Below are 27,186 nucleotides of genomic sequence, written 5' to 3' on the forward strand. Positions count from 1 at the left end.
CAGGGCAACTGTTACATTGTAATTTATATATTCCACTGTGTTCTGTTATAGGAGTGTTTCTGTTTACTGTGTGACATAAGTGGTGTCCAAATTGTGTTGATTTTGGATGAGGACATTTTTATACTGGTTTTTCTAAATAAGTTGGCAATATTTTTGTGATACTGTATCTAAATAGGTGTGTGAAGATACGTGTTGTGGCAGTTGTTATTGATGTGTTGCTTCTATTACTGATGTTGGTCTGTATTTTTTGGAAAGTTTGTCAATCGATTTTTCTGAATAGCCCATTATTTATTGCAATTGCTTTAATCGTGTCATTTTCTTGTGTTAATGTTTTGGGTATCATGTTCAACACGTTTCTAAAGGCACCATACTTGTGTGGGTGTTTGGATGGTGTGATGATTTGTGTATCGTAATATCACTGTAGGTTGGTCTCCTGTAAATATAAAAATTATGTTCTTGCTGTTCATTAACAGTAGTGATGTCTAAGACATTTATGGATTGCTCTGTTTTTGGTTCAACTGTGAACTTCATTTTATTGTGGAGTAAACTGAATAATGTAACAAGTTCAGCTTTTGTGTCATCAGACATAAGTAGTGGTTCATACACAGATCTTATGTAATAGACAATTTTTTCAGCAAGTTTAATTTTCCCTACAAAACATTTATTTTTTTAACTGGTTGATGAATATGTCAGCCAGGAGTCTTGACATGCTGTCACCCATAGCTAACCCTTCTTGCTATCATCAAATGAGAAGTAGTTAAGTGATAGTACTAGTTCAAGCAGGTAAAGTCCACAATTGAACATTAAACAAATCAACATAATAGAAAGTAAAATAGATCAGTTAGTAATGAATCTAAATGATACTGAATATGAAAAGCAACCTGTTATATTATGCTTCACTGAACACCATGCCACTAGTGGAATTCACATATTGTGCATTGGTAGATTCTGTTTAACATCTCGTTTTTGCAGACCACTCATGGAGAAAGGCAGGGTAGCAACTTATGCTAGAAATAATGTAGTATTTAGAGCCCTAGACTTAAGTAGTTTTTGTGTTGAGCGATATTTTGAAGTGTGTGGCACAGAACTGACAGCAAATAATACATTAGTTGCCATATTATCAATTTACAGGGCACCTGTATGGAATCTTTCTCAAACATTGTGAAGTAGTTTTGTCAAAATTGTACAAAAAATCTCAATCCTATTACTAGGTGACTTTAATGTAACTTTCTTGGCTGAAACTAGTAACAGAGCAATTGATGAGTTCTTAATATTTAGTGCAAGAAGTAGATGTTCCCACTAAGGTGACTGACCATTCTAGTACTTTAACTGATATTGTTTTTGTTGATAAGTCTAGGCACAACAGGTTGACAGTTTGTCAGGTCTTAAATGGACAATCAGATCTTGATATTGTAATTCTTACTGTCCTTCAGTTCAGTCTTAATTTAAAATCAAAACCTGTCTGGAAAACATTGAGGTTAATAAACAAAGAGACAATGGAGACATACAGACAGAAAATACAACTAATTGACTGGTCTGAAGAATATAATGCAGCAGATGTTAACTCAAAAGTTTGGTGGATTTATTAATCAATCTAAAAGTCTTTCTGAAGAAAAGTCTTTTTGAACAATAATCTTACACCATGGATTATTCTGGGCATAAAAATCTCATATAAAACAAAAAGGCAATTGTATGCACCAGCTAGATTGTAACAATTCTGAAATGATGAGGCAATATAAAGTGTACTCTAAGATATTAAGGTATGAAATACAAAAACCCAAAACGATGTACTTAAAAGAGGAAACTGATAAATCTAATAACAAAATGAAGACAATATGGAAATATGTGAAAAATGAGGCAGGGAATAGTTCAGCTGCAAAAGAAATGATTGGTCTAAGAAATGGTTGCAGTAAAGTAGATTACCCTGAAATGGAGGCTAATATTTTCTACTATTACTTCATAACTATTACAAATCCAGCAGCGTGCTTGGGTTCTGTAAATAAAGCTATAAAATTCTTACTTACACTTGAACTAGCAAAAGAGATGAGATGCATTTTTGGAAAATGACAGTGAAGGAAATAGAAAAAATAACTGTATTTAAAAAGTAAAAATTCTGCTGCTACAGAGAAATAAGTACAATCCTCTGCCATATTTTAATATGTCACTTGAGGACTTATAAAGTCAGTTTATTAGAAGTGAGAAAAGGCAGATGCTACAAACTATCGACCAATTTCAGTACTCTCATTTTTTCTAAGGTATTGGAGAAACTGATGCACAACGGAATCATTGAGCATCTTATAAGGGAAACTCTGCATCACACCCCCATCAGATTTTGTGGTATGAGGGCCCAGTGGACAGTCCATCAAATACTGAACAGAGATCAAGCGTGAGAACAGGAAGAAGGTATACTGAACTGTGAAAAAAAAAGCAAAATAGAAACAGTGAGTGGTCCAAGGCCAAGAAGCGCAATAAAGAGCAGCCTGACAGAGCAATGGCATCGTGGTTATGTGGTCATGGTGTTGGACTGCCAAGTGGGCGAGTTGTGTTCAAGCCTCCCTCAGCCAATTCAATTCCCCCCCCCCCCCCCCCCCCCCCCGTTTGCTGTATTCAAATTTGTGTCTGTGTCATGGTGTAATATCAATTTGCAACAGCAAGGTGTAAGGAAGGAACCCATAATGACTGCTCATTATGCACAACTACTCTATTAGTAGCCGAAAGGAAGTGGCTCTCAAATGGGAATTGCAAATGTTTGATGACAAGGTGACAAGTCAATCGAATCCTCCACTGGAAAACAAGTCTGGTGTGTCATACATAGCATTAGTCACAGTACGTGTGTCATATGATAGGGATCTCTCACCGACACACCTAATTTGTATGCCTGGTGAGTGAGTGAGTGAGACATACCTCCTTGCCCAGTTTAGAGGAATGTGAATGTGATCACTCCCAAAGAAATGATGAAAACATTTGTCACATAAGCTGCAACAAATGAACACAACAGTTTCACGAGCACACAGTTTCTCTGTGTTTTTTAATGTTTTTGAAGTTGCGTTCTGTTTTGGAAATTTTTACTCTTGAATTCCTTTTTGTAACATAGTTTACAATCATTTATTTGTTGTTTTCATTTCTCTGAGACGTCTATGTGGTATCTCACCTGCTCTCACCATTTATCATATTCACTTGTTACAGTAACATGTTCTTACCACGTGACTCATATCCTACAACCAATGTATACTATGACAGCTGCTAAGACTACAAGAAGAGAACAAATATTTCAACGACCAGACGTACAGTTCATGATAATGTGAAAAAAAAAAAATAAAATAAAAATAAATGGAGTGAAGGAGTTCTGAACATGGCTCCGCCAATTTACAGTCCGACACTATGACCACTTAACCACGATTCCACAGCTGTTTGTCTTCCCTCTATACGGCACCTGTTAAGCTTAAAGAATTCACTGTTTTTATTTTGCTTCTTTTTCACAGTTGAGCATACCTTCTTCCCATTTTCACGCTCAATGTGTGTCCAGTTTTTGATGGGCTATCCACTGGGCCTTCTTACCACTAAATCTGAGGGGGGGGGGGGGGGGGGGGGAGTGACAGAGAGTTTCCCTTGTTAGTAAATACGACATCCTCAGCAATAGCCAGTTTTGTTTTTAGATAGGAGTATTAACAGAGGATGAAATACACACATTTGTTGACAATGTTTTGGAATTCATAAATGACAATGTGATGACAGTTGGAATATTTTGTGACCTGTCAAAAGCTTTTGACAGTGTTAGGTACAGTATTCTCCAGAATAAAGCCAAAATCTTAGGAATGAATGGAACAGTAGCCAAATGGCTCGAATCTTTCCTGTATAGTAGAAATCAGAAGGTAATCATGGAAGGAATTCACTCTGGCAATGTATCTTCAGACTGGGCCTCCACTGCCATTGGGGTGCCCCAGGGCTCAGTATGGGGTCACCACTCTATCTAAGATTTATAAATGATTTCCCACTACATGCAGAACATGGAAAGGTCAAAATATTTGCTCATGACACCAATATATTAGTTAGTAACCCTTCAGGAAACATGTTAAGTGAGGTAGTAAAGAAGACACCTGCAGATGTCGTAAATGGATTTCAAATTAATGGTCTTTCAATCAATCTAAAAAAAGACAAATTATGTTCATTTCTCCTCTAATACTAATGTTGCAGACAAAATAAATCTAAAAATGGATCAGCCCAAGACTCAAAGGTTGAGTCCTCCAGGATTTTGGGTGTGGATATAGACAGCAAACTGAAGTGACACTTCCATTTCCACAACCTGTGTGTAAGATTAAGCAAAGCAATATTTGCCTTAAGAATTATATCTGACAATAGGGAGATCATACTTTGGTTATTGTCATTACTTATAACATATGGCATAGTATTCTTGGGGAAAAAAAACAAACATTAGCAAAAAAAGTGTGTTCTATGTACAGAAGCGAGCTATAAGAATTACGAGTGGAGTCTATCCTAGGCACTCATTCAGAAATCTGTTTAGAAATCTTCAAAATTTTGCAACAGCTGTGCAATCTACACTCCTGGAAATTGAAATAAGAACACCGTGAATTCATAGTCCCAGGAAGGGGAAACTTTATTGACACATTCCTGGGGTCAGATACATCACATGATCACACTGACAGAACCACAGACACATAGACACAGGCAACAGAGCATGCACAATGTCGGCACTAGTACAGTGTATATCCACCTTTCGCAGCAATGCAGGCTGCTATTCTCCCATGGAGACGATCGTAGAGATGCTGGATGTAGTCCTGTGGAACGGCTTGCCATGCCATTTCCACCTGGCGCCTCAGTTGGACCAGCGTTCGTGCTGGACGTGCAGACCGCGTGAGACGACGCTTCATCCAGTCCCAAACATGCTCAATGGGGGACAGATCCGGAGATCTTGCTGGCCAGGGTAGTTGACGTACACCTTCTAGAGCACGTTGGGTGGCACGGGATACATGCGGACGTGCATTGTCCTGTTGGAACAGCAAGTTCCCTTGCCGGTCTAGGAATGGTAGAACGATGGGTTCGATGACGGTTTGGATGTACCATGCACTATTCAGTGTCCCCTCGACGATCACCAGTGGTGTACGGCCAGTGTAGGAGATCGCTCCCCACACCATGATGCCGGGTGTTGGCGCTGTGTACCTCGGTCGTATGCAGTCCTGATTGTGGCGCTCACCTGCACGGCGCCAAACACGCATACGACCATCATTGACACCAAGGCAGAAGCGACTCTCATCGCTGAAGACGACACGTCTCCATTCGTCCCTCCATTCACGCCTGTCGCGACACCACTGGAGGCGGGCTGCACGATGTTGGGGCGTGAGCGGAAGACGGCCTAACGGTGTGCGGGACCGTAGCCCAGCTTCATGGAGACGGTTGCGAATGGTCCTCGCCGATACCCCAGGAGCAACAGTGTCCCTAATTTTCTGGGAAGTGGCGGTGCGGTCCCCTACGGCACTGCGTAGGATCCTACGGTCTTGGCGTGCATCCGTGCGTCGCTGCGGTCCGGTCCCAGGTCGACGGGCACGTGCACCTTCCGCCGACCACTGGCGACAACATTGATGTACTGTGGAGACCTCACGCCCCACGTGTTGAGCAATTCGGCGGTACGTCCACCCGGCCTCCCGCATGCCCACTATATGCCCTCGCTCAAAGTCCATCAACTGCACATACGGTTCACGTCCACGCTGTCGCGGCATGCTACCAGTGTTAAAGACTGCGATGGAGCTGCATATGCCACGGCAAACTGGCTGACACTGACGGTGGCGGTGCACAAATGCTGTGCAGCTAGCGCCATTCGACGGACAACACCGCGGTTCCTGGTGTGTCCGCTGTGCCGTGCGTGTGATCATTGCTTGTACAGCCCTCTCGCAGTGTCCGGCCACACCGGTGTCAATGTGTTCTTTTTTCCATTTCCAGGAGTGTATTTTTCCCCTGATATGTTTTGTTACTAAGAACAGCGACTTGCTCAAAACCAATAGTTCCTTCCATAACTACAACACCCAGAGGAAACTTGATAGCCACTTTTAAAAAAAATCACAGTATGGCACAGAATAGGTTTTGTACAGTGGCGTGAAGATTTTTAATCCCCTACAATCACAGGTTAAAGATGTGGTTGGAAACACAACCAAGTTTCAAGAAAACCTAAGTCAGTTACTTCCAAATAGATATTATTACAGTATAGATAAATTTCTTAGTCACATTGCACAATATGATCCCTTGTCTATGTTCAGCATAACTTAATGTGTGTGTGTATTTCTAACGAAGAGTGAATGGTAACCCTACGTTAAACATCTCAAAGTTTCTGTTACTCATCTATATTTTTTATCTTTCGTGTCATAAATTCAATGTAATCATGTGCTAAACAATTATTTGTAAAACTTGATTATTTCTATATCCCGTGAATTGTTTACACGTGGATCCACAGAACTCTAAAAAAATAAAAACTTACCTCACACACAAAACACACACACCAATAAGAAAACACATTAGAAGTTAGTATTACAATGTAGGTGTTGCCCTGCATTTTACATATACAAAACAGGAAAAACATTCCATACATGCTACAAAGAACACACTGATGCTTTTAGACTTAACCACAATAGCTAACCATATGTACCTTATCAGATACAGACAAAGTGACATCCCCAACAGCAAACTCTACTCCACACACAAAACCATGTTAAAAAAACTTCATCTGCTAGAACCATTAGAAATAATGTTACACAAGGAAAAATCTTCTGAAAACATCTTGAATGAACAGACAGAGTTCAGCAGCCACAGTTTTTTCAGTAATTTTAAAAGTATTTTTCCTGAAAGGCACACACATTTAACAGGGCAACTATTTGATAACAAACAGCCACACTTGACATACTCACAAACATTTGATTTACAAACAATATCTCTATATAATTAATAATGTAATAAATGTAATAGATTTGTATCTTCTTTGAAATAATAGTGTCTGTTTATTTATAGAAATGCAGCATCTTTACATTTGAAATTCTTTGATCTGTTTAACTCATGTTTACAAATGTGCTGTAAAATGGAAAGTGTGTATACCTACATAAACATGTTTACTTATACTGTGCTTCAAAAACATGTATTCACTACTGGAAACAGTAAGTTAACAATGTGCTAATTTATAATATATAATTGCAATTTTACTAGGACCAGAGATAACTTAAATTTGGAAAAAAAATGTGTACGCTGTCAAGCACCTGAAGATAGCCCCCAGAGTTCAAAATGGATCATGCATTGGATTAAAATTACAATTTGTGAGTGAAGGCAGTTTTTCTTTATTTTATGAAAGTGATACACTCACAGAAGAAACACTTTGCAGCATGCAAAGGACAAATATGTTTTTTTAAGAATGTAATTATGATGAAGTGTGTGCAAGTAAAATCAGAAAATTAATTTTCTTATAGCTATTACTGAAAAAAGCTAATATGAAAATGATCAAGATGAGATTAAATGCAATAACCAAATAAGTTCAATTCATAAACATATATTATGTTGTTTAGTGACAGCCATAAATACATGGGAAATGGTCATAGGCTCATTTGATATAGATAATTTTTTAGGGTTGGTTTACTTTTAAAAACAACAGCTACCAGTGTATGTTTAAGAAACTAATGAACAGCACATGCATGGCAATCACTAATGCTCTTTGAAATGTGTTAATGTTCTCCATAAATTTATTCTGCTTATCAATTAGTTGCCAGAGAAAATTACACTATAAGCATTTATCAAAAATTACAACTTCCTGGAGAAGTGCACAAGTATGAGTCTCACACTCAAGTAAATTTGCAACACATTTTTGTTATAAAGCACACTTTCATTGAAATCTGAAATCACCAAATTTTTAACACTCTGATATCCAGTAATTTTATAGATATTAACCAGGAGATATATCTTAGAAACAATTTCCACAATTGTCTCCAAATGTGAATGCAGGTTCACAATTTTCCTGACAGAGAATGAATAGATTTACTCACCCGCTAACAAGTCCCCGAAATGCAGATTTCAGTAACCTTGTAGGGAGTGCAGTATGTAATGATCCTGCCTGAAACATTCAGTGGACTTCAGTGAAAAATAAATGCTCTGATTTAAATACAATGTTAATACAACTGTTCACAATGATGAAACTTCCTGGAAGATTAAAACTGTGCGCCGGACCAAGACTCGAACTCGGGACCTTTGCCTTTTGCAGGCAAGTGCTCTACCATCTGAGTTACCCAAGCACAACTCACGCCGTATCCTCACAGCTTTACTTCTGCCAGTACCATGTCTCCTACCTTCCAAACATTACCGAAGCTCTCCTGGAAACCTTGCACAACTAGCACTCCCGAAAGAAAGGATATTGTGGAGACATGGCTTAGCCACAGCCTAGGGATGTTTCCAGAATGAGATTTTCACTGTCATTCTGGAAACATCCCCAAGACTGTGGCTAAGCCATGTCTCCGCAATATCCTTTCTTTCAGGAGTGCTAGTTGTGCAAGGTTTGCAGGAGAGCTTCTGTAATGTTTGGAAGGTAGGAGACAAGGTACTGGCAGAAGTAAATCTGTGAGGACGGGGCGTGAGTCATGCTTGGGTAGCTCAGATGGTAGAGCACTTGCCCGCAAAAGGCAAAGTTCCCGAGTTCGAGTCTCGGTCCCGCACACAGTTTTAATCTGTCAGGAATTTTCATATCAGTGCACACTCCACTGCAGAGTGAAAATCTCATTCTGTTTACAATGATAACAGTATATCTCAAAAAATATGTATACATGCTATTGTGTGTTAATGTAATACCAGTTGTGATTGCTTTACATTATCCATAATCAATACTACAATGGCTTAACACCACCAACATAACTACATTAACATGAAATTCAATGTTAAGTGTTTTTATGTGCACCTCAAATCACACATTACAGACGGATGTGGCAGAATGATATTATCGGCTGAGGCATCCCATGGAACACTGCTCGTTGGCACTGTACATTTCCCTGCTACCTGCCTTCTTACCTAGACATCACTCTAGCAGTTGTACTTTGGTAATACATATAAGTTCTAGCACATGGAAAAAATATATTTTTGTCTACAAGGATGTCTGATTTTAAATAAAACAGAGGCAAATATTGTAATAGAAAGTAGAAAGAGTAACTCCTATAACTACTGAGAAAATGAAATCTGTAATTTTATATTATTTTTATTAAAACCTCTTGGATAACTTGAAATGCTACTGCAATAAATTTTGCTAGGAACAGCAGCATGTTACATCACTCATGAAACACTCTCAAACAATTATTACACAAACTGTAAGTCCACAATAATAATAATAATAATAATAATAATAATAACCACACACACACACACACACACACACACACACACACACACACACACACACACACAGTAGACAAAGTATGTCAAAAAGTATGCATAGTGATATTGACTGACAGTGCAACATCTGCACAAAACCACACAGCACAAAAAAACCATTACAGTAAAAGCTCTTTTTATCAATCTCTTTAGGCCAACACATTTTTTCTTCAATGGGACTTTAGCTGATTAGCTTTCCTCTACCTAAGAAGAAATCTTGAACTACAATTTGAATGGTTTTAGGCCATATACATATTCATTAATCACAAACTCACCCTGTTCTGGAACCTAAAATATAGCTTAACATAAAAATAACTTCTTGTTGGCAAATTCAGAAATATATGTTAGTACTATACATTTTTCATGAAACTGATATGGATTTTACTTGCAAGTAATATGCAAAATCTCAAACGGAAGTCTTGAAGGAAGCATTCTTGAAGAACAATTTTTAATAAAATAATTAAAAGAGAAGAAAATAAATGACATGGTGGTGATAGTGGTTTATTTCTTTACTTGAGTGTAGTGTACTGACAGAAGTTATCCCTCACGGAGGTTGCCACTGGCCAAAGTGGCTCATCCACACTGAATGATAAAATATAGTTCCCAGGACCAAAGGCTTGTGCATGAGAAAGATGAAACACAACATTAATGTTCCTGAGAAATAGGGTTACGTTTGGATGTGGAATGCATCAGTCAGTAGTAAGTACAATCTTTCTTCCTGCCACATCTGTTTAGGGTTCTTACATTCTAATAAACACCATAAGGTCCATTGAGACATTACTCATTAGTAGTGTGTTTTTATGTTTATGGGGAAAAAAAAGAGAGGGAATTTTTAACTTCACAGTTATCAATCTCTGCAACTTTCCGCTTCTATCTCTATTAACATACTGCAGTGCCGTCATTCTTTCTTAGCTGCTTTGTCTCTGTGAGATTTTTACCTTTAACAGCATATGATTTTCAGGTAAATCAATTGTAAATGACCCCAATTTCACCTGTACTAAATGTATATTTTTAGTAAGCATAGGAAAGCATTTTCCTTCCACTATTCCACATTTTACATATCCACAGCCACACCTTCCCCTCTGAAAATTACATATAAGATGCTAAAAGGTCCTTTGAACTGATTCATTCAGTCAATCAATTCAGTAAGCAATTCCGTCCCAGGCATCAGCCTGATTTCTTGGGTTCTCTCTTTCTGTAGAACCACTGGAATGTTTCAATATCTCATTCCACAAAATTATTTTAGGGGTTCTATAATCTATTCACAAACCAAAAGAATTACTTGAAAATTACTGCTGTTTACTCTATCACTAATTCAACATCACTTTAAAGAAATGAAAAAAAGGAAGAAACAGTCACAAACCATCTGGCAAACTTTGTTTGTGAAAGCAGATTTTAATTTTGCAGAACATTTCATAGTCAGTCCTCAAAAGCAAACTTTTCTTAAAGCACGGTTTATTAAACATGAGTTTCTGTAATACTGTTCTTATGGTAGTTTCACTAGTATCAATGGAAATATCAATTAAAAACAGGTTCATTAATACAGGTTTTACTTTAAACAGCAAACATCAATCTTACCAGCACAATAGAATAGGAAATCAGACTTTAACACAAATGATGCACAATAACTTACAACAATAACTGTAAATACCAAAGAAATAAGGCCTGTAGGTAGACTCTGTATTGGTAAGACAATAAAGGAAAAAATGTATAAATACAATACTGTCAAATCCAGAGCACATGGATCAACTACTCAGAAATTAATCAAATCAAGCACTTACTAGTTAATATGCAGTTCTCATCAGTCTGCCTATACATAACCAGATTACTGAAAATTTAAAATGAGATGCTGATGATTCTCTGAGCACTAATGAGCAGCATGTCTCATACCCCAGAAAACAAAGGTGAATATCAACTGAATTCTGACTGCGTAGTGAGAATAAAACTACTAGCTTTTAAAACTGGTGCATCTAATGAGTTGTATACATCTTATACAGAAATAGTCTATCTGACATTTCAGAACTTACCCAGAAATGCATCACATAGGAAGAATACACTGAATCAAATGCATTGTCGAAAATATAGCTGTTGCACACATTTCAAAAAATTTTGAAGCTTTTAATTTGTGCCACACAAGGAAACACTTATAACAGTGATTTGTACAGTCCTTTCTGCCTAACGCACAAATTACTGAATGAGCAGATGCATCTGTCACAAGAGAGAGTAGTGCCACATAGCACAACAATGCAGGGCATACACACATGAATTTTAAACACATAAACAATACTATACATGTCACATATTATTAATTAAATGCTGCTAATAGCAACAGCAAAACTTTTGCATATGTAATTTTTACAAAGGTGACTAGCAAAGGAGAAAAATCAAGACAGTGTTTGATGTTATATTACAGACTACTTTTATAAATAGGGAGATTAATTTGTTGAAATGAAATACTTATTATAGAGACACCATTTTAAAACAGTCCCTCTGCACAGTTCATCTGATTATTTCTGGATAATGTATATTTGACAAGCTATAAAACAGTTCCTTGTCTAATCTCTACAACTGACACAAAAATGTGAAGTTTCTATTGAATGATGAAAACAAATATTTTCCTTACAGCAGGTGTCCATGAGAAAAGAAAAATTAATGCATTCAGGCACTTCACAGTAATTACTAGCTTTATTTAAACAGGGTTGAGATGGGGAAGAAATGGGCCCAGCCATTGTTCTGTATACTGTACTTCATACCAGTAGTGATGGGAGAACTACTTAGTTTTGATTAGCAGTTGGCCATTTGACCATTTTTGTTCAATCATGTTTTTCATTTTAATGAAATCGCTGAATTAAACTAGTCTCTGTAATCAGATTAGCTACACGAATGTTTTCCACTCAGTGATTTCACTTGGTTGCTTTTTCAGCCCTCCTGATTATACATGAACCATGACTAGGGTTGCTAACTTATACTAGATGCATTTATATTTGTACAAATGATGTAGTTTCAAAATGTATACATTTACTTAAGTATTACAAATTTTTTGTATTTCTGGCATTAAATATGGATTTTTGGTTGGTTTTAAATACATGGATAATATTTCTATTTAAATGTATTGAAGCTCTTTCTCTCTCTCTCTCTCTCTCTCTCTCTCTCTCTCTCTCTCTCTCTTCCTGGCCCATCACACATAATTCTCTTTAATTAAAAGCTGAGGTGACATGAACAGAAAGCACATAAGATACAACGTTTTTAAAATTGTTTGGTGACTTAAATCACTTGCTTTTTAAGTATGTAGTGTCATGTGTCTGAAGTATTTTTTTCCATGAGAAATCTTTAACGTCATTCACTAATTTACTTTTAATTTCTAAAATTACTGTAGATTTGGAATATAAATCATCCTTGCATATACTGTATATCACATTCAAATCTTGAGGATTCCTTTGTACCCAGTCATATTTCTTCCATTACCACACAGCTGAGCGTTTCAGCATTGATACCCAAAATATCTCAATAGAAACTAAGTATTGGAGAGACAATAACAGTGATGACACACAATAACAGAGTCCAACAGTGATGACACACAATAAGAGTCCAACAGTGATGACACACAATAACAGAGTCCAGTCAGGAATAATGGTTTAACAATGCCAAAATGACCAAATGTTTCTGTTCAGAACTGAATGCACTATGGACTCCAATTGTCAGTCCTAAGAGTCCAGAAGGGTGCATAAGTGGTTACAGCCTGTTTATAGTGACAGCTAGAGAGAGGCTTAACTGTGAAGTTGAAGCAACCATGTATACATGTGAACACTACTACTTCACACCCATGAAATACTACCTGCTACTTTTCAAAGGCAGTAAAATTGAAACAGGTTTGTGTGCACAGGCATGGTTTGTACGTTTGTACAAGGTCACATAATATTCTGCATAATGTATTCACGTTTCACACATATGAATGGCTGAATAAGTGTTTAACGGCTAGATTCAAATAATTTTTAATTAGTGATGTCATCACAATTTTTCAGTAAAATGTAATTTAAACCATCACTACAATTTGGCAATGTTCCTTTCTTCTTCAGCTGATTTGGAGGGAACTTTTACGCTCAACTTTGTATTCCCAACAACACATCAGCTTAATTAGTTGTGTGTTAATTGCATCTGGAACAACTTAATCCACAGCAATATATTAATCAGTTTTAAATAGTGAAAAGAAGTACATATTTAAATGAATATGTATAATGCTTATTTTAAATTTGGTATAACCCCAGAGATGTCTTCACATATCCCCTGGGAACCCTTCCGGGATATGTGTATCCCAATTGTATACCACTGTTTTAGCTGAACTAATGAAAGTGCTACAGACTGGTTTCACTCAGAATAACGAATGGATAGCCTAGTCAATTAAAACATTCCATTTGCAAACAAAACCAGAATTTTGAACAAAAGTAACTTCCTGCAGTGAAAACATTGCCTACGATGTTAAGCTTTACTAAATGGACTGTTATAACGTCAAGTTTAACTAATATATTTCAGAACGACACAACACATATAAGTCACAGAGTAAGTTGACAAGCAAGACATGGGTACACGTTAGCACTCGAATGAGCACTGAGTCCCAGTCTAGCGGCCGCTGCTCGGCTGGCCACTTAGGTGGCGCAGCTGCTGCATGGCTGGCTGACAGCGCCGCACGTAGAGGACGCGCGTAATTGCGTGGCGGTGCTTTGAATGATCGGCGAGTCACAACACTTTTCCCCCCCTTTGAAATTGTTGCACTGGTCTTGATGGAGGTGTCCTGGAGATGGCTAACGTCCATAGGCGTTGTTTGACTCGCCGTAAAGTCTCGAGGAGGAGGCTTCCCGTATGGACGGAAGTGTCCCCGATGATAACGGGTCGAGATGACAGGAGACGTAGGGGTCAAATCTGCTGGGGCCCCCTGCACCAATCTGCCCGTTGCAGCAAGTCCAGTTGATATGACAGGAGACATGGGCGATGTGTTGGCGTCCGTTGGAGGAGGCGAGTAGATTTGCTCTGACAGAGGATGGTCATCCGGTTCCTGCATGGGCACGTCTCCTGGTGGCGTCCATTCTTGTGCTGGCATTGCGATGATGGTGAGAGGGCTGTGTTGTGAGTATTGAGAGATGCCAAGATCCCGAGTGTCAGGTAGGGCCAAAAGTGGTGTAGCGGCATTCGGAACAGGCGTTGCTGGCACACGAGGCCGAACTGTTCCAAACAACGCACTGCAACACCCGTGTCCGTCTGGATTTCATACAGGCGTCTGCCACGGTGTCTTAAGATGCGGCCTGGGCTCCATTTTGGCCACCTGCCATATCCCCGGACACAGACGAGGTCGTCGGCGGTGAACCGGCCAAGGGAAGGCACCCGCGGCCGTGAGGTGGGAGGCCGCAGAAGGTGAAGTAGTATGCGGGGCTGTCGGCCATGTAAGAGCTCAGCCGGGCTGTGGTCGCCCATGGGGGTGAAATGGTAAGACGACAGAAACTGGAGAAGCGCATCATCAGCAGCAGAAGAAGTCAGAAGTTTCCACATCTGAGCCTTAAATGTGCGGGCCAGTCGTTCAGCCTCACCGTTGGATTGTGGATTGAACGGCGGGGCCGTGACATGCATAACGCCGTGACGAGCACAAAAATCCGCAAATTCGGAAGAGGCAAATTGCGGACCATTATCAGTAACAAGAGTAGAGGGGAGGCCTTCCAAAGAGAAAATGCAGGGGAGAGCACTGGTGGCTGCTGTGTTGGTAGGCGACGTGCAACGGACAATGAAAGGAAAGTTAGAGTAGGCGTCAATTACAAGGAGCCAATAAGTACCTAAAAAGAGTCCCGCAAAGTCAGCATGAATGCGCTTCCAGGGCTTCTCAGGCGAAGACCACGGTGACAAAGATGACTTCGGGGCAGCGACCTGTGACGCGCAAGGGCCGCAGGCAGCGACCATGTGTGTCAATGCCAGGCCAGTACACATGACGGCGCGCCAGAGATTTTGTGCAAGACACACCCCAGTGCCCTTGGTGAAGGAGGCGCAAGACCGAAGCACGAAAAGACGCAGGTACCACGACACGCGGCGAAGCATTGTCAGTGGAGAGGAGGATAACACCATCCCTAGCCGTGAGGCGGTAGCGCAAAGCGTAGTAGTTCCGCAACAGATCAGAAGTCTTAGCGGACGGGCGATCTGGCCAACCCTTCTGACTACAGTGTAAAACCCAGGAGAGGGTAGGGTCAGAACCCGTAGCAGCCGCCAGCCTGTCCCCAGTGATGGGGATCCCGTCCACAACCCGCTGCTCGGCAACATCCAGGTGGAAACACTAAAGTTCGTCCCTATCAAATGCCTGATCAGGACCCATGGGAAGGCGAGACAGAGCATCAGCATTTGCATGTTGAGCCGTTGGCCGGAAATGAATCTCATAATTGAAACGAGACAAGTAAAGAGCCCAACGCTGGAGGCGGTGTGCAGCCTTGTCGGGAATTGGCGTTGATGGATGAAACAAGGAAACAAGTGATTTGTGATCCGTAACAAGATGAAATTTTGAGCCATAGAGAAAAACACCAAACTTATGAAGAGCATAAATAATGGCCAAAGCTTCTTTTTCAATTTGAGAATACTTTTGTTGGGCATTCGTGAGCGTTTTGGAGGCATAAGCAATGGGTTGTTCCGAACTGTCAGAAAAACGGTGCGCAAGGACTGCACCGACCCCGTATTGAGAGGCGTCTGTGGCAAGAACAAGATGTTGGCCAGGTCGATAAGTAGCCAGGCACGGGGCATGTTTCAGCATAGTCTTCAATTTCTGGAAAGCCGCATCGCATGACGCGGACCAGTGAAAAGGCACGTTTTTATGCAACAGGCGATGCAATGGCTGAGCCACCGAAGCCGCAGACGGTAAAAACTTGTGATAGTATGCTATTTTTCCCAAGAAGGCCTGCAGTTCCTTAACAGATGTAGGGCGAGGAAGGGCATCAATCGCAGTGACAGTTTGCTGAAGCGGACGAATACCATCCTGAGAGAGTTGAAACCCCAAGTACGTGATAGATGCCCCAAAAAAATGTGATTTCTGAAGATTACACTTAAGACCGGCAGTCTGTAAGACATGAAAAAGTGTGCGGAGATTTTGAAGATGTTCTTCACTGGTGGAGCCAGTGACAACAATGTCGTCCATGTAATTGATACACCCAGGGACAGGGAGCAATAATTGTTCCAAGAATCGCTGAAAGAGAGCAGGGGCGCTAGCAACCCCGAATGGCAAGCGTTGGTATTGATAGAGGCCGAAAGGCATGTTAAGGACCAGAAACTGCCGGGAAGCAGCGTCGAGAGGAAGTTGATGATAAGCTTCTGACAGTTCAATTTTAGAAAAATACTGGCCTCCAGCAAGTTTAGTGAACAGTTCTTCAGAACGGGGCATAGGGTAAGTATCGATGAGGCATTGAGCATTTACAGTGGCTTTGAAATCGCCACAGAGACGAATATCACCATTTGGCTTAGCAACGACAACGACAGGAGAGGACCACTCACTGGAAGTGACAGGAAGCAAGACCCCTGAAGTAGTGAGACTATCCAACTCCCGTTTTACCCGATCACGAAGGGCCACAGGAATGGGCCGAGCCCAAAAAAACTTAGGCCGAGCAGTGGGTTTGAGCGTGATATGAGCTTCAAAGTCGTTTGCACGGCCTAACCCAGGAGAAAAAAGGGACGAAAATGTCGTCGACAAGGAATCCAGTTGAGCATAAGGAATAGCATCTGAGACAATATTGACAGAGTCATCTATGGAGAACCCAAAAACGCGAAAGGCAACGAAACCAAAAAGATTTCCCGCATTGCTCTGGTCGACCACAAATATGGGAACAGTGCGAACGATGGATTTGTAAGATACCTCAGTATTAAACTGTCCCAAGAGAGACATCACCCCACGCCTCTATTTGCGCCCCAGCGGCACGAGAAATTTCAAAAGACTGCGCAATGGAGAGAACTTCATCTAGAGTAGGATTCGCCAACTGAAGGGCACGTTGCCGAACTTCTTTGTCAGGCGCCGACCGGATAATAGCATCCCGTACCATGGAATCGGCATAGGATTCTTTGTGAATGTCAGTAACAAATTGACACTTTTGAGTAAGGCCGTGAAGTTCAGCAGCCCATGCGCGATAGGATTGATGTGGCTGTTTTTGACAACAATAAAAGGCAACACGAGAGGCTACCACATGCATTTGCTTTTGAAAATAGACAGACAGAAGTGAGCACATTTCAGCAAAGGACAAAGATGCAGGATCCTTCAAAGGAGCCAACTGCGACAACAACCGATACATTTGATGTGAAATCCAGGAAAGGAACAGAGACTTACATGGTTGTTCGTCCGTGACATGAAATGCCAAGAAGTGCTGTCGAAGACGTTTTTCATAATCAGACCAGTCTTCCACCGTCTCGTCGTAAGGAGGAAAAGGGCGTACAGCCAACGATGAGAAACGCCCCGCATTTGACGCCATGATGAAATCGCGAATCGCCGCTGTTAGAAGCGTTTGCTGTTCAAGGAGATTTTGCAATAGTTGCTCGACAGTAGCCATGGAAACCTGTGGGTCAACGGTGAAAAGGAAAAATCCACTACCTCGTCGCCAATTGTTATAACGTCAAGTTTAACAAATATATTTCAGAACGACACAACACATATAAGTCACAGAGTAAGTTGACAAGCAAGACATGTGTACACATTAGCATTCGAATGAGCACCTAGTCCCAGTCTAGCGGCCGCTGCTCGGCTGGTCGCTTAGGTGGCGCAGCTGCTGCATGGCTGGCAGACAGCACCGCACGTAGAGGACGCGCGTAATTGCGCGGTGGCGCTTTGAATGATTGGCGAGTCACAACATGGACAACTCTTGACATATTTAGGAAAAAAATACGAATTTTGTAATGTTAAAAGCAAGAAGTAAGCAACTTCCTCACCTTAAGTAATCTTTCTGCTCGTCTTCGACTTAGCTCTGCCCTGAGGTCACAGTCTGTTATATCAGTATGCTCCATGCTTTCATCTGCTGATTCTGTTTTTGATGGGCTACACTGCTCTCCCAACTGCTGCACTTTAATTCTGTTTTCTCTGCGGCTGGACTTTCTAGACGAATTTTTCCGAGAGTCTGATCTTTTCTTCCTCTTGCCTGATCCACCTGATGTAACTTTTATCACCTTACTTTCTTCACCAGGTGAATCTAGAAAAATTTACCAGGCACATTTAGTGTTACTCTTATTTATTATTATTATTATTATTATTAATATTAATATTTTTTCACCATATTATATGTATCATAGAAATTAGAATAGACAGAACTACAATTCCAAATCCATTACTCAGGAAATGTATTACAACCCCCCCCCCCCTTCCAACTCCCTCTCTTTCCCAAGACCAGCATTAACACTAAAGAGCCCCAAGTACTGAAACAGCTCATGCAGCAAAACTTTGAGTGTCCCATGCACTAGTGTGTGCCTTTGCTGCCTCCATCAAGCTCAAAGCTTTAAATTTATGTTTTGCATAAACAGTATACTTATTTAACTTGCCGTATTTCAAGGATTTTCTTACAGCATCTCAATGGTAATGGACTATAATATTCAGACATTTAGAAACACTGCATAAATACCTAGCAGCATCTGGTGGTTGATCATTTTATGAAAATTTAAATAATGCTTCTATGCAGCTCTCGAAGCAAATGTGTTCTATGTTTCTATGAGACTACTAAATAACCTTTTTTTTTAAAAAAAAAAAAAAACAACTTCATATAAAATTTTTGAATTCTGTGAAGAGATAAAGAGAATATAGTGCTCTGTATATAAAATGGGCAGCATTGATGATGTAAGGCTTTGTGGTGCATAAGAAGTGCACAACTACTAATAAACTGGAAAATGTTTGAAATGTTCACTGGAAGTACAGGTAGGCAAACTCATTTGGCTTCATATTACCATAAGAGTTGAACGGAAAGTGCAAACTTTCGGTGCTGCAGATTTTGTTTCACACTGTTTAAAGACCAACAAAATCAAATAGCAGTAAAATTATTTTGTTTGGTTTGAGAATGATACACACAGCTATTGTACAGTACACAGCTCCATTTGACCAAGCCCTTGTACTTGTCAACACAGAGAACTATCACACTATTTGGAATTTTTTGGCTGCTGAAGCTCCAGGAGACACTTGGAATGCATATTCTACTGGCAAGCAAGTTAAATGAAAGAGACTTGACTGTACACTTGAGATTAAATTTAGCACATACTGTAGTACTGTACCTATGAGGAGGTGAGAGGTCAGATAATATACAGTAGCAAGAGACAGAGTAGCACATGACACACAAAGTAAACAGCATCATTCTGTCACATCCATCTGCAGTGTGTGCAAATACAACAAGTTAAATGTTTAATAGTTAGTTTCATGTCAGCACTAAGAAATTGGCAAATGTTTGAAATGTTCACGGGAGGCATAGCTGATGAAAACTGTACGTAATAATTCATGTATCACTTAAACTGTATGTCAACATGAATAGTGAGGCTAAGTATGACATGCAGTATACTATTCATCAAATTCTATACAAACATTCAGCTCTAACCCACGATATAAGGATAGCTATTTTTAGATATATTTATCATTACATAAATTACATAGGTATCATGATGACAAGATTACATCAATTACAGCATACACACAGAGGCAGTTAAAGAATTGTTCTTCCCGTGCTCCATATGGCTGGCCCTTTTGCCATTGTGGTGTTGATTATTGGTGGTATAAAACAAACATAACAAATATTACATTAATAAATGATAGTGTTTCACGTACATAAATGTTTGGAAAGAGCTGGAAGTAGCAACAATATTCCCTGTGACAAATATCCAAGCATTGTCAGTGTCAGGATACAAAACAGCCAGAGGTGTGTTGCATGTGACTGAGACAGCACACTGGCATCACCGCAAAGTATTCTGTCTTTGTGCAGAACTTTACATGTAGCTATCTTCACATGTACACAACACTCTAGCCGAGTCAGAAGCCCTTCTACTAGATCAAATCCCATTCCTCATAATCATTACAAGAATTCAAATGCAGGAACTTTTTATGGACTTAGAAAAGGTGAAAGCATATAAAGATGACAAATCTCAAACTTTTGAAAGTAGTAATTTCTTTTGATTTCAAAGTGATAATTGAAAACAGAAGTTACAGAAATGTGGCACTGAATATACAGATCATCAGTGAATCACTACGGATGTATAGGAAACAGGCAAATCGATGGTTAAGGAAGAAGCGAACTTGTTCGTGAGATAAGAGGCAAAATCCAATCCTAAAGAGGCTACTGACTTTGCTAAAGGTTATAGAAACTAACGAAGATAAGTACAGCAGTAATAAAGAGAGAAATGAGAGGCAATAGATGCAAATAAGCAAGTACAATACGTAAACAATCAAAAAAAGTCAGACATAAATAAGACAAAGAATAATTAAAATGAGGAATGGGTGAATTGTCTTAAGAAAATAATGTTATTCCAAATTAAATGTGTAAACACATACTTGGCTTGGCACCCCTACAATGAGATCAAAGCGATATCTAGAGACCATTGACAACTGTTTCATTAGTACAGATATGTACTAGTGAAGATCAACAACAACTAGTAGAGTGCAAAATACCACACACTAAGTTCTGACATCTACATTAAGTGATCTGACAAACTACTATCATCAATAGAACATCCGAATTCACAATTTGTTAATTTGTTCAATCAAAGAAAAATAAAGTTATTGAAAAATCAGCATTAACAATTCTCTTTGGTCTTTACTCTTAATAGGTTTACTGTTTCCACATGATAAAACACAATGGCCTAACACGATAACCTATGAAATTATGCTCAGTTTTATGATAGGTAGCTTACTCTAATTTTCCAACTTGGAGAGAATATGGTTCAGTGTGTAACATAGCTGGTGAATTATGTTTTGGCAATTTACAATGCATACACAGGGTTATCTACTGATTTTCACAGGATCAAATTTATGACTTCTTCATGGCTTTTTCATTACCTCTTTAGTTAAATTCATGATGTCTTGAAAATGTCCATGGCACAATGACAAAAATATGTTTTAATGAACCTGAAAGCTGGTTGAAATGACAGCTGAGTGTAGTAATAATTCCTATATCCCTTAAACTCAATGTCAATGTGACTATGTATGACTTGCAATATATCATTCATCAAATGCTATAAAAACATTCACCTATCACCTAGGATGGGGTATGGTTACTTTCAGATATATTTTATTGTTACATAATTAAAAATACAAATTGTTTTAACACGGTCTTATAGTGAAAACTTCTAATTTTCCTTATGACAATACAACAATTATAAAAGAACAAAATTTATGTCAAATGTTAAGTTTCAAGTAAAATATTCAGTGTTTAAGTTTCCTAACTAAACTTGAAATTACAATACCTAAAAATTGAGCTTCTTTCTTTGTCTTTTCTGTAATTATTGTTTTTTCTTTGAGCTCTTTTATTTCTTGAATTGTTCTCCTTTTAAGAATGTTTGCTTCATTTGCATCAGATTCCTTCTTTCTTAAGGCTTGTACCCTTTTTGATGAACCATTTTTCACAGCTAGTATCATCAATTTTGAGACGTCCACATTCAGTTGTTTCTCACAATTAACTAAACTGCCTAACTATTGTATCACATTGTAAAGCACTTCTTTCTGAAACAATTGCATCTTGTTGTAGGTTTTACAGTAAAACTTATCTGTTAATATAAATGTCGCTTTCAACTGCAGCATGTCCATGAAACATGCATAACAGCTTCTATATAAACTTGATGAAGTTCGTGGTTCAAACTTTGCAGTTCATTCATCAGAAAGTGATCAAGTCTGTCCTTCTTAGGATTGAATTGTTTCAGTTGCTTTTCACAATATTCACAACAACTTCCAGTGCAATTGTCACTGAAGAATTTCTCAAACTGGAGCTCGGCATAATTTCAGACGATGAACATGAGCCGAGCTCGGCATAATTTCAGGTGATGAACAGGAGCCAACTTTGACAATTTTTAATTTCAAAGGACTCTTCTCAGCAATTTTTTTACACAGACTTTCCAAAATACCTGTGCACTTATTTCTCAAAATAAGGGTATCCTTTTCCGTGTAGTTCTTACTAGCAACAGTGACACCCAATCCAGTATCTACACAAAAAGTTGTTTAACAATAACATGCTTTGTTAGCATCAATGGCTAGCATTTGTTGCCATTTCCATAAATTTTCTTTATGAATGCTATACATTCATTCAATTGAACAAATCTGAGCCATGCATGGACACTCATATTGATTCTTTCAATCTTGAAGGTTCTTTTGGATCCATTGCCTAGCTATGGCTTCTCTGGCATCCCAGCATGTGGCGGCCTGGCTGCACCTTGGGTGGGATTGAAGTGGTGGTCTGCTGGAGGTTGACTGTCAGTGAAGCAGTCTCTCTCCATCGTGGCCTGAACTTCTTAGCCATGCAGGTCCGCTCACCGTGTTTAGATGGCAGACGTTGGGGAATGTGCCTATGTTTATTGGAGAGTCGCTACTTCCCTCTGCTATTGTGGTAGCAGGTTATACTTTGGAGCTCAACTGGGCTTGTTTCTTGCTCTGTTGGTTGGTGGACATGGCCACATACACCATTCTTAATTCACCCTGGCCTGACACTGGAATAAATGGTGAGTTCCAGGTCTTGTGTGCAATAAAGTGCCCATTGCAGTTCATGAAAATCACTGTGCTATTGTTACTGAGTTTTGTTTGGTGTTCTTACCATTAAGATGGCCTTGCTGATACTACTGCCACTATTTTGGCCAATGTCCTCAACATGGATTAGCATCCTGGAAATAAGGATGTGTCCACATTTTACATTGATTCAATTGTAAAAAAGAGATTTCCTTTTTTTTCTGTGCCACTTGTGCATGTATTTTGTAGGTTTAGGTATCTTTAATATTTTTCACTGCTTGTAAACTTTAAGTACCTGTGCATCAAACAGGCTATGTTATTTTCTTTGGGTTCCTCAGTCAGAAGTAAAAGGCTCGTGCATATTGTAACTTATTTTGTTATGTAAATTTTATTCTGTTAACCAAAGTTCTTGCAGGCCGAACAGACTCAGTTGTTTGCACAGATTTTCTCTGTTATGGTTGGAAGCACATGTTCTGTTTACCATTTGTCTGTTACGTAAATTTAATGTATACTCTTAAGTGTCTGTTTTAGAATCTTTACTGAATCAAGCAACCATTTGGGATGCGGGTGTAGCTCAAGACGCCTTGGATAATCAATGTATTTCAGCCCCTTTATTTTGTTTTGAATTTGTCCCTGGTTTCTCTTGTGGACAACTGCTTATACTTGTTGATTTTTGCCATTGCTCCCTTTCAGATGTTTTAGGCAATGTGGACATTATATATATTGTATATTTAAAGTTTCTTTTTAAAAGCTTGAAGCTTTATTCATATTGTGGTCACTGTAATATTGATTTTCAAGTAGCCAATTGTTATATGCACTTAGTGCACCTGGGGTGATTTTCTAATGTTTACTAAGTGACAGAGGCTTTGCTTTGTCATAAATTTAAAAAAAAGGAGTTCTCTGAATCATCCAAAGGATAGTAATTTAAGATTTTGGTGACTTACAGTGGTGTTCCCTCAAACTTAATTTTTTACCATTGTGTTAAATTTGGCCTGTGTGACTAATAAATATTGTTCATCTTAAATCTGCCCATGGCAAAAAAATGTGTTGAAAATGAGTATCTTCTTAATGCTCAGCACCTTACCACTCACAGATCCAAGCTCCGTGCCATTTCAGCATCTTGGTACAAAAAGGGGAGAAGAGTCATTTAGCTAATACTTAGTTAAAAACTTCTCGAGTTGCATGAAGTAGTTGGTCTCCTAAATGATGTTTATTTTTTTCAAAGTTTCTAGTTTCTGGTGGTCTTTCATATATGAGGGTGTTTCAGACACTAACAAATTTTTTTCTTTACCAATTAATTATTTAGACAACTGACACCTTCAATTTTTTTCTACATAGCTTCTGACATGCTCTACATATTTTTGCCAGTGATTTGGAAGCTTGAATATTCCTTGTTCATAAAAAGCATGAGGGTGCAACATAAGCTAATTACACACATGGAGGGGGGGGGGGGGGGAGCTGGACTGTAGAGAGGCTGGTTGAGGATTTCCCAGTGCATGTCCTCCAATCTGTCCCTTGTCAAATTTGCTTGCTGAGGCTTAGCATTTTCATGGAAAAGGATGACATCTCTGACGTACATTCCTGATCTTTTGTTTTGGTAGGTGGCTAAAATGACTGGCAGTAGTAAGTTGTAACGAAGAAAGTTATTGAGTAACACTCCTCTGTTGTCAAAACACACAGTCTCAATAACTTTTCAGCTGATTTCAGCTGAGAGGTAATCTTTGGTCTTCACTGGGCAGGCTTCATCCTTTCTTCACCACTCCTCCTCGCCATTTTGGATTCTGGAGTTTAATGATGGACCCACGTCTCATCCCATGTGACAATGTGCTTAAGAAAATCCTCCCCTTCTTACCAGAATCAGTTCATAAGTCTCTCAGAGATCTTCAACCTGACCTGTTTTTGCTGTTCCATTAACACTTTGGAGACCAAGCACAAGCATAGCTTGGGCCACAACTTTGTGTTAGAAACACCACACCCAAGTACAGGCCAGCCATGATTTTCTCAACATGTGAGTCACCTATCACTCAAAAATTGGACTGATTTCATACGAGAACATTGTACAGACGTCTCACTACTGGTCCCTTGACTTGTTACCCTCTGTTGTCATTTACTAGAATTATTTTTAAAAAAATTAGCAAATGTAACAGCTGCTGTTGTGAATGGCTGACCCAATATGATCACACTGATGTAATTTCGTTGGTTTCACAGTTTGCTCTAATTCTGCTACAACTATGTTATGTTTGTTGAGTGAGCAAAATATTTTGGAAGCTCAAGATGGATAAATTGCCCAGTAACTTGCCTCACACTATTTTCTCAAGAGGATAGCTACACTTTCTGTTGCCATTATTATAAAATTTGTAATCTGTCAAAGAACTAAATATGAAAAATAAATCTTGAAGGTTGGTCTTTTTTCAGTATGTATAATTCTTCAGGGTACATGAATTACATATGTGCCAGTAACGCTTTAAATAACAGCATAAACGGCCACTTTCTAGGCTTGATATTCTTCTAAATGGCTGGTCTCCAAAGTGTTAACAATTCTGGAACCCATCAAGCACTAATTTTTCTAAAGCTGAGTTGTTCACTGATAATTGTATAAGCACTCCTAATGCTGATATCCACTTCTGCTGCAATTTCTTCAACAGTAAACCGGCGATCACCTTCACTAAGCTCTCAAACAGCATAGATGACTGAGTGAGGTGGCGCATTCGGAGGACAATGGTTCAAACCTGTATCTGGCCATCCTGATTTAGGTTTTCCATGGTTTCCCAAAATAGCTTCAGGCAAATTCTGGGGGGGTTCCTTTGACAGGGCACGGCCAACTTCTTTCCCTGTCCTTACCCAATACGATGGGACCGATGACCTCCCTGTTTGGTCCCCTCCCCCAAATCAACCAACCAACCAACCAACCAGCTCAGAAGATGTCATCTGAAAGACTTAACCTTGGGCATCAAGCATGACCTTCATTTTCTACACTTTCTCAGCCACACTTATATTGTCTGGCCCAAATAAACATTCAGTTTTAGGACTATGTAGCATCCACAAACTGTGCCTTTCAACAAGTTAAAATCTCCAAGAGTTTAACCCCTTCATGGGTTAAAATCTTTATGATAAAACATTGCACAACAGATGAAGGAACCTCTTGTTCACTCATAGCTGTATTGAGGCCAGAACAGAGTGCAGCAGCAAACCAAGCTGGTTTGTAACTGCTTGCACAGTACAATAGCACAATTACCTTTTATATTTGAATCTCCCTCATACTTGAGCAAAATAATTCTTCAAATGTGGAATAAATTCAAGAGGTCTTTTCACGACTTTAATATTTCCAACACAGCTTATACAAGAAAATTTGAAAGGAAACTTGTAAAAAGTCAGTGATGTTTGAGAAGGTTGCCCTCCTTGGAGGAAAATCCTTCATAAAGTATCAGGTAACCCTAAGTAATACATGAATATTCCAACTACTTTTATTAGGAGCAGTTCTCAATGCTTTATTTTGGCTGTTGTTCACTCAATGATGTGAAGAAGTGCCACAATAAAACATTCATGGTTGATTATCTTCTCCATTGATTAGAAATTCTTGCAAACTGTGAAACATCTCAAAAGTTCACATTTGGCCCATCCATTGAAACTTGAAGTTACATTCTCAGGAGAAAAATACAAACCATATAGAATTTTATGTAAATCAGAAGATGTTGCAGAATTCAAAAATATAGATGTTAAGTATCTTGTAGACACTGACAGAATCTGTTTCATCTCAGAAACATAACCATGAAATCCATTTATCCCTTTTCAACAACTTTGTTTAAACTCTCATCATATGACACACACTTCCCTGACATTGTTAGTTAAGTGATGCTGGAAACAAGGGGGCAAGTTCATAAGTAATTAAACATAACATCTTATTCTTGTGTAACTCCATTTTTTAGCAATCCTAATGCCAGGGAATATAATTTGGAATATGAATGTTTTGTTTCCAGAAGTTAGTACTGTAGAATGAGACATGACTTTATTCATAACCCATATAATTTCAGATTTTATTACCTCATCAGTAACTAAAAAATGTTTCAATGAGTTTGTTTTGGAATCTTTTTCATCTGAAGTTCTGG

General features: G+C 39.1%; 1 protein-coding gene across 11 annotated transcripts in view; it reads right to left on the minus strand.

The window, feature by feature from the left end:
- The window catches only part of LOC126247986 (serine/arginine repetitive matrix protein 2-like), a 162,863-nt gene that overhangs the window by 36,886 nt on the left and 98,791 nt on the right, over nt 1-27,186 (minus strand). For all 11 annotated transcript variants that reach the window (XM_049948569.1, XM_049948567.1, XM_049948564.1 and 8 more), the window contains 2 exons: nt 18,334-18,590; nt 8,034-8,101 (listed from right to left, as the gene is read on the minus strand). In XM_049948569.1, the coding sequence (XP_049804526.1) occupies nt 8,034-8,101; nt 18,334-18,590 (325 nt within the window). The remainder of the gene's footprint in view (nt 1-8,033; nt 8,102-18,333; nt 18,591-27,186) is intronic.

This window comes from Schistocerca nitens, chromosome 3 (genome assembly GCF_023898315.1).
Source record: "Schistocerca nitens isolate TAMUIC-IGC-003100 chromosome 3, iqSchNite1.1, whole genome shotgun sequence".
NCBI lineage: Eukaryota > Metazoa > Arthropoda > Insecta > Orthoptera > Acrididae > Schistocerca > Schistocerca nitens.